This window comes from Ciconia boyciana, chromosome 7 (assembly GCF_034638445.1).
Source record: "Ciconia boyciana chromosome 7, ASM3463844v1, whole genome shotgun sequence".
In the NCBI taxonomy this organism is placed as follows: Eukaryota; Metazoa; Chordata; class Aves; order Ciconiiformes; family Ciconiidae; genus Ciconia; species Ciconia boyciana.
This window is the reverse complement of record NC_132940.1, coordinates 40907681-40916030: the sequence shown is the minus strand read 5'-3', so window position 1 is coordinate 40916030 and position 8350 is coordinate 40907681. Positions and strand designations below refer to the sequence as shown.

The 8350-nt window shown below is 45.6% G+C and overlaps 2 protein-coding genes across 8 annotated transcripts in view; both read left to right on the top strand.

The window, feature by feature from the left end:
* The first annotated feature begins 451 nt into the window (after positions 1-451).
* On the top strand, positions 452-3683 carry POLR2D (RNA polymerase II subunit D). Its single transcript, XM_072868728.1, has 4 exons — positions 452-608; positions 2083-2263; positions 2459-2554; positions 3363-3683. Exons 1-4 carry the CDS (start codon positions 536-538, stop codon positions 3439-3441), a joined length of 429 nt encoding a protein of 142 aa, XP_072724829.1. The 5' UTR covers positions 452-535; the 3' UTR covers positions 3442-3683.
* Positions 3684-5915: 2232 nt separating this feature from the next.
* WDR33 (WD repeat domain 33) overlaps positions 5916-8350 on the top strand; it is a 71705-nt gene continuing 69270 nt past the window's right edge. For 4 of the 7 annotated variants that reach the window (XM_072866421.1, XM_072866416.1, XM_072866419.1 and 1 more), the window contains exon 1: positions 5918-6161. The gene's annotated coding sequence lies outside the window, so the exon portion shown is untranslated. Of the gene's footprint in view, positions 6162-8350 lie in introns of all 7 variants that reach the window. The other 3 variants (XM_072866420.1, XM_072866418.1, XM_072866415.1) reach the window with 2 other exon arrangements.

The window sequence follows — 8350 nt, the reverse complement described above, 5'->3', positions numbered from 1 at the left end:
CTCTTCAGTTATTTCCTAAATGACTGACCAGAAGGAGCCTTCCTCTGGGTTTGCTCATGTAAAAGACAAGTGTGGTTTCCCTCAGCATTCCCTCCACAGCCCGCTCTATCGGGCCGTGGTTTGGACCGTGTAAGACTTTGGGCCTACAATGTCTTGGTCTGTCACAGTTATTTGGCCTGTCTTCACAGAAACACAGCTCCAGCACCCCACTGCTTTCGGTCTGTAGGAGCTAATTTCTAACCTTTGAGGACTGTGTTGTGTGAGGGGGTGCTGAGGCGCCCTGTTCCCGCTGCTTCCCCCACAGGTGTAACCGCGCTTTTTAATACCTTCTGCAATGCCAGCCGTGCGCAAACGACCACAACCCCTCCGCGCCCTCCCGGCAGTGCTCGCACTCCGCTCCTCCCTCCCGCCCAGCCTAGGCTCCGGCCCTCCCGACCCACCTCCTGTCAGCGCCGGGCGGCTCCCCCGCGCGGGCGGCGGGGCTGAGGAGCCGTCGCGCTTCCGGGCGGCGGGGCTTCCGGTGCCGGCTGAGGCGATGGCGGCGGGCGGCAGCGACCCGCGAGCGGCGGACGTGGAGGAGGACGCTTCGCAGCTCGTCTTCCCCAAAGGTGTGCGCCGCGGGGCGGCCGCCCGAGCGGGGGCGGCGAGGGGGCCGTGGGCGCCGGGCCGGGCCGGGCGGTGGTTGGAGGCTGGCGGCGGCCGCTGGGCAGCGCCCGGAGCCCGCGGGCGCCTCTGAGGGAACGGGCTCTCCCTTCCCCACGGCGCCGGCCTCGCCGAGCGGCTCCTTGGACTGGAGCGCTGCTCAGGCGCCGGACCGCCCCACCAGTCACAGGTACACCAGTTATAGAGCCCCAGGTATTAAAAATCAGGGATAATAAATAATATATGTATTTAAGAAACCTATGATTGCTAAAATATGGCTGTTCTTACTTATGTGGAGCATTACGTGTGTGAACGGGAATAAATAATTCTTCTTTGAGGTTATAGCAAGAAGATTCTTGATTTTTGATGTAGCCATTACTTTTTAATCGATGTTTCTTGGCAGTAGGATAGTGCAGCATTTTTGGAAAACAGCTGTCCAGAGCCTGAGTTGTAACTAGGAACATTAACCGTCTGTGTATTTTTTTTCAGAAAACTATTCAGTATAAATTCCAGAGCTGTATTAATTCCTCAGAGCTGCCCTGGAAGAGGAGAAAAAAAAAAAAAGGGGGGGGGGGATCGTGCTGCCTTTTTTAACAAAAAGCATACTCCTGAAAGACTTTTTTGGCTGTTTTTTACGCTAAAATCTATAGCCTACCCATGTTCAGCCCAAGTTACTTTACCGCTCCATGCAAAATAAAGGTTGCCAGTCCCTTTCTAGCACAGCCCTGTAGCTGACTGCTTTTATAAAACAGTGCTGAAGGGCACCCCGGGATACCATCTCTGATCCTGCTGCTTTGAACAGCTCATACTGCTGATGTTGAAAGACCTTCTTGTTATTGGAATAAATACAGTGATGATTATGCTGATGAACAAAAACAAGGAGAGTTGGCTAAAAAGGGGGAAAAAATCTATTAAGATTAATTAAAACTTTTTTTCCATTAATAATAATGTTGTGGGTAAATTAACCTTTCCAGTAAATGAAGCTTTTTTTAAAATATTCAGCAGCATCCACATTTACTTTAAGAACTCCTCAGAGGCTTCCAAAGACCATAGACATCACTTTTGAATATTGCAGTTCTAAATATTTTTTTTTAAAACAAGTCATATATTACTTAAGTTCTGCTGAAAATGAGTGAAGAAAACATACTGCAAAAATATGGCAGATCAGAAAGTTAGGGCTGCAACTGTAAAATATATGGTCAAAAAGACAAACAAATTTGATTCTTACTCAAAATGGTGTAATTTTTATCAGCATTTTCAGTATGAAATCATGCCCAATCAATGCACAATCATTGGCAAAAGGGCTTGCACAATTATAGTGAAACACACCGTTCATTTCCTTATTGCCCAAAGCTAAACTTACATAGAAAACTTCTGTGAGTGGACTTTTTCATCTATCCTTTACCTTTTTTATGCTGATGTTCACTCATTCAAATGTAGAATTTGAAACTGCGGAAACTCTTCTAAATTCAGAAGTACATATGCTTCTTGAGCATCGTAAGCAACAGAATGAGAGTGCAGAAGATGAGCAGGAGCTTTCAGAAGTCTTCATGAAAACCTTGAACTACACAGCACGCTTCAGCCGCTTCAAAAACCGTGAAACCATTGCCAGTGTCCGTAGGTGAGTGGAAAAGTTAGGGTATAAGACTATACTGGAGAATTTGGTGTGTAATATTGCTGTTGCTTTATGAAATTACAGTTTAGTGGTGGTTTGTACTGATTTGTACTATAATTCTGTAATTCTGTACTGATTTGTACTATAATTCTGTAATTCTAGCTTGCTTGTAATTTCACCAAGTTACTGCTTTCCTTACAGTTTGCTGCTCCAGAAGAAGCTCCATAAATTTGAACTGGCATGTTTGGCTAACTTGTGTCCTGAGACAGCTGAGGAAGCGAAAGCTTTGATTCCTAGGTGAGCATTTATATATCATAAAAGGACTGCTTTAAACTTTCTTGTAATCTAAAGCGAGCTATGGGTAGATGTGCTCTCTTCAATCCAGCTCTGTTGATGGAAAAACTTTTGGTCTCGGTCTTTCTTCACCTACCCATTGATCTGACAGTGAGGCAATCTTTGTACATGTCCCTGATGACACTTCTGACGCTTACTGGATTAAGCGTAAACAGCTTAAATTGGGGTTTCTTAGCCCACCCAGCTGTGGTTGGTTGGTTTTTGGGTTTTTTTTCTGTTGGAGCAAATGACATTGCTCCTATGAACAGTTTTGTGGATAATGTACAGGGGAGCAGTAACTTCTTCATGTCTTGATTTATTGCCTCATGGCCTGAGATAGAGGAGAGAATGAAACACTCATCTGAATTACAGTTTCTTGATGTATGCTAAGATTTCATAGCAAGACTGGACTGGCTTATAAGCATGAGGCTACATGGACTTCATTTAGAGGTCTATTTAAACCTGCACCTGCCTTGCCTTTTTGATAAAACGTTTTGAAATTATTCAGCAGGAAGTTCTGGGAAGGATGGAGTTTTGTCATTTAAAGAGGAGGCACTGCACAGGGGTTAGAGTGGTATTTGTACAGTAATGTTACGGACGGTTCCTGGTGGTACCATACAGGTGGGTGATGACGGTGTTGAGACTGACGGGAAGGAATTATGGCTGTCTGAAATGAATCCACGGGGGAGATTATTTCTAAACCCTTTAAATGTACCCTCACTGTTCTTATCTTGCAGCCCTTTAATGTACCCTCACTGTTCTTATCTTGCAGCCTGGAGGGCCGATTTGAAGATGAAGAATTACAGCAGATTCTTGATGACATTCAGACTAAACGCAGCTTCCAGTATTAAGGTTAACCCTCAACGCCTCTATCTGAACAGAAAAACCTGGAAACTTTGACTGTTTCTCAGCCCTCTGGACCAATCCAGCTCCCGGCTGAGCAAGGGGAGTTGTGGATACAGGGTACTCCGGTGCTGTGTCATACACAGGTGCATTCAGAGTGGAGATCAGTCTAGTCCTTTTGGTTTGTTCCACATGTATGTTGGTAAGGACACCTGTATTGTGAGAGCCAAAGAACCTGAAAAGCCTTTTACCAGTGGCTCAAGTACTTCTTTCTTCCAAATCCCTCTCCCCGATTTGGGAATTTTCAACGTTTCTGTTTTTTAGCAGAAATGTAGGTGTGACTTTTTTTCTTGTGAACTTCTAAAAGAGATGGAGAAAATTGTTCTTGACTCTCGGAAGGTTTAGTGATGGGCGGCATCAAATTCTGTGGTGGTTTTTTTCTTGTTTTTTTATTGTTTGATCAGGACTGGATTTTTACAGCTTCAATAACTTTCTATTATTGTTTAGTGTAAATTAAAAGATATTTCTAATTAAGGTCATGTGTTTTATAAACATTAGGTGCATATTATGATTTTATTAGTGAGGACCTTTTTGATAAACAGATCCTGCGATTATTAACCTGTGTTGGGGATCTGGGGACTCCAAGTGTGTAATAACGCAAGTACAATTTAGGACAGGTCAAACAGAGGTGTTGTTAACCTTGACCATAGTGAGAGAACATTTGGGCAGCATCTCCCTCTCTGCTCCCCTGTTGTCTGCCAAGTGATCGCAGAGACCCAACCTATATGCTGTTTCAGAAAAGAAAAAGGTGAGGAAAAACAATCATTTCAATGTTAACAAAGCCAGGCGTCCATCCTGGGAGGGATGGACTCCTTAAGTAGCTTGCTAGCTACTTTTCTAAGATTCTAAGAAGGATTCAAATCTACATGCCACAATTCTAAGAAGGAATCAAACAGTAAATAACATGACTCCATGGAGGGATGGCTCTTGGTGGAGCCTATGGGAGTGCTACACCCTGTATCTTAGCGTGGAAGTGGGGAGTCGACAACAATCACAGACTGTTAGCTTTTAGTTGAAAGGAATGTTCTTTTAGTTAGGATAAACTTCTTAGCCAGGCTTCGCAAATCTTAAATAATTTCACCAACACACCTGGAAGAAGGAAAATTTTGCAGGACGGAACAGCTGGGACAAAGAGGAGGACAGATGTGTTAAGTCAAGGCGCTGCTTATGATGATAAGCAATAGTTTCACTGATGTTGCAAAAGGGAGAGAAATATATTATTTCGGCTCTTACTGGAAACTTAATGTTGCTGCTATGCTGGAAAGCTAAGCTGGTTTATGACAACTGGTTGGGCTACCTCAGCTGAGGCACGTTGTCTCACTGCAAATAGCATTTATTTCTGTGCTACGTCTCCTGCAAGCCAATAAACCAGACATGCCTTTCTAATTAACCACAGTAACTTTAACCGGATCAGAATAATTATAACAAAAGAACAAAGATAAAAGCAAGGTAGTATCGTGAATCTTTATTTTATAAAGCTCAGTGGCCCCTTTTGATATGGGATATGCTTTCCAGTAGCTGTTCCCACTGTAACTTGGTTTGCCCTGTGAAATGTTTCTGTTCAAGCAGCTTTAAGACATTGTCATCTTTTAAATACATTGGCTCTCATATCATAATGAGAGCTCATTTTTATTAAAAAAACCCAACACTCTAGACCTCTTTACCTACACTTCTGGGTAAAAGGACATAATAATTATAATTGGGAGGCATTACTGCTTGTTGATACCTTTGTAAGCGAACATAAGACTCCCGAGGAGTGTAAGAGACTTAGCAATCTGAAAGTGATCTCAGGAGATTTGCACCATCCGCCACAAATAGATAATTATGAGCATTGAGATTAGTTGTTCTTGAGTGTTGTGTTTTGAAACCTGGTAGTCAGGATGGGGAAGAGGAAGGGAAGGGGTCCAAGGGAATTGCACGAGGTGCGATTCTGTTGTAGCGCCTGGCTGTTTGGTGAACACATAGAATATCAACATGAAGTGGTACAGAAATGCAGAGCTATGCAAGACGTTCAAGGCGATGCAGCATGAAAGCAGTATTTTGTCCAGCTGCCGGTACTACCCATTTGGAGAGGCTGAAGCCCGCAGACACGGCAGCAGAGGCCCCGTTACCCACAGCGTCGTCAAAGCACAGGCCTGGGGGGCCCCGGGGGCGCAGCTTCCCCGCCACGGCGGGTTCATGGGTTGAATTTTGGTCATCCTTTTCCCCAACAAAATGCGAGAGGGACACCGGACGCGACCCACCACAGCGAAGCCCCTCCGACCCCCGCTGCCGCCTCCCCGCCTCTCAGTGCGCATGCGCACGCCTCTTCGCGCCTCCACCTACGAGGGGAAGGGTCAGGGGGGAGGCGGGCTTCCGGCAGCGCAGGCGCAGGTCGCGGCACGGCGGGAGGCTCGCGGAAGCAGCACGCGCCCTGCCCTGCACGCCTGCGCACTGGCCGCAGTCGTCCAGCCGCTGTGCCCCCGCGGGCGCTGGGGCCGCCTCTCGCGCCGCCGAGCGTGTTGACGTAGGGCGCGTGCGCCGCCCGGTCGCTGGTGGGGGAAGGAAGATGGCGGCCGGCCGTGGTGGGGGCTCGTGAGGCGGCGGCGGCGGCTTCCGGGGCCGGAGGGACGACGCGAGTGGCGAGGTGACAGGGCGCGGAGTCGGGGTACGAGAGACCGGCTGGACGGTGAGTAAGGGTCGGAACTGGGCCGCTGACGGGGCGGGCGCGGGGGTGAGCAGCCGGGGAAGTGCAACTGCCTCCGCCATTTTTAGGCCGCGGCCCAGAAGCGGTGCGGCCAGGGCTGGGAAGAGGCCGAGCCCCGGCGTGGCCCGCCAGCGGCCGGGGGCGGTTGCAGCAGTGAGGAGCCGCGGGGCTGCCGGGGCTGGGGTGCCGTCGGGAGTGCGGGGCCCATATCTCGTCTGTGGATGAGCTGAGCGCACGGCCAAGCTCCGCGGCGCCGGGCCCACGGGGTGGGGTGTGCTGGAGGGCTGAGGTGGTGGCAAAAGCTGGGTCTGAGAGCAGGCAGGTAGTCCCCTTTCCTGGCTGCTGCATAGGTGCCTGGATGTGGCCTCGCCTGGCTCTCTCAATTCTGTCTCTTTCTACTTTTTTTTTTTTTTTTTAAATAATATTATCGTTATTCTCTCCGCCTTGGATTTGAGCAGAGATCGGGTTGTGACTACTTGAAGATACGGTTTGGGAAGCCCTGGCCATTACGGGTAGATACAGCCGTGCGTAGCAGGCACTTATTCTGGAAGGGTGGATGGATTTAATGACGATATGGTGGCACATTCCACTGATTGAGATGCACCAGTCTACGATTATGACATGGGTAGCAAACTTAGGTGACCTGTTAAATTCGAAAAAATACTCAGTATTTTTTCCGTTAGAGAGAACTCATTAAACTTTGTGTGTTCTTGAAGATGGATGTTATTTCTCTCTTGCTGACTGTTAGCTTCCTTGTTATGAGTAGGTAGCTGTATGGTTTGAAATACAGTGTTTTGAAATACTAGTACTCATTTGAGCCTATCTGTTTGCTTTACCAAAGTTGTCATAGGTAAGTACTTCTGTACTGTGCTGGTTTTGTACCTCATTATATCCTTAACAGCAATTTGTGAGTAGTATTTGGGAATCTTTTTTCCTATGTGGATGTTAGTCCCTCATCCTTCTCCTTGCAGCACATGTTTATTCTTCTATGCTTTTCCTATGTCAAACTGTTCTATCCTTCCTTGAAGAAAGGCAGCACTACATGTATATTTGTCAGAGAGTTTATAGTATGCAACCATATTGTGTCAAAATACTTTGGGGTTCCCTCTTCTTGAATTCTTTATCAGTTAAGTTGACTTTTACTTCTCAACGGTTTGCTGCAATATTCTGCCATCATCTTTAATATAAGAATATATAATCATAAAACATATTTCAAAATTTGGTTCTTAACATCTTGTTCAGTTGTGCTGTAGTATTTCTAATGGGAAGATCTGAAAAGGTAGTTAAAAGATTTTTCATTTAAACACTCAGCATGATAAGAAAAATCTGGCATGTCTTTAATTGCTTTGCTATTAGCATTTTTGGAGTTGTCTGCCCAACTACTCTACAGTTTAGAAGGTAAGGTTTACACAACCTTGCTGCATTTGACTGTTTCAGAAGTGGATGGAACTACCAGATTATATTAAAAGCATCAATTTTGAGAGATAAATATTGAAAGACGGGGAAAAAAACAAATCTCTTTGAGCTGCAGAGAATGTTAGGTGCTAGTAACTAGTGTACATTTAACTTAATACTCCTAAAGCTGCTAAAACCTTTTAACTTAAATGTCAGTCACTATAAACAGTTAAAGTCTTTCCCTGCTACCTGAAGTGTTGGTCCTCCATTGAATCCTTGCAGCAGTAAACATTAGACTGGACTGTTGGAATTGAAAATTTCTTATCAGTTTTGTATTCCTGTTAGCAGCAGAGGTTAGCACAGGAAGTAATAATGTAGTGATCCTAAATTGCACTTGAGATAGAGGTACTAGAACTGCCTTTTTTGCTGCAGCAAAGAGAGGCCTTGATCTGAGGAGGGGATGAGAAAGCTTCTGTTTTGTTCCCATCCCTAGCAGATGTCTTAGTCTTCTGACTCACCTGAAAAAAAATATTGTGGAGAAGACTTTGGGCTGAGTAGGAATGTGGAAGGAATACAGTTTTACTTTTTACTGAGATGATTCTATGCAAAATATTTTACTTTTTGCATCTGCTAGCCACAGGGCTGATATCCAGGGAATTTCCATGATTGGTTCACTAATGCTGGAAATGAAAATAATTTAACCTTGCCCAGATGTTACTCTAACTTACAATTTAGAAAACTACTCTTATCTTTGTGCAGGAAGGTTGTAAAAACAA

What these genes read in the sequence shown, in the direction of transcription:
- POLR2D (XM_072868728.1), top strand. Translation starts at nt 536, where the DNA reads ATGGCGGCGGGCGGCAGCGACCCGCGAGCGGCGGACGTGGAGGAGGAC. An exon ending in GCAGCTCGTCTTCCCCAAAG is followed by an intron (nt 609 to 2,082) that starts GTGTGCGCCGCG and finishes ATTCAAATGTAG; the next exon opens with AATTTGAAACTGCGGAAACT. An exon ending in ACCATTGCCAGTGTCCGTAG is followed by an intron (nt 2,264 to 2,458) that starts GTGAGTGGAAAA and finishes CTTTCCTTACAG; the next exon opens with TTTGCTGCTCCAGAAGAAGC.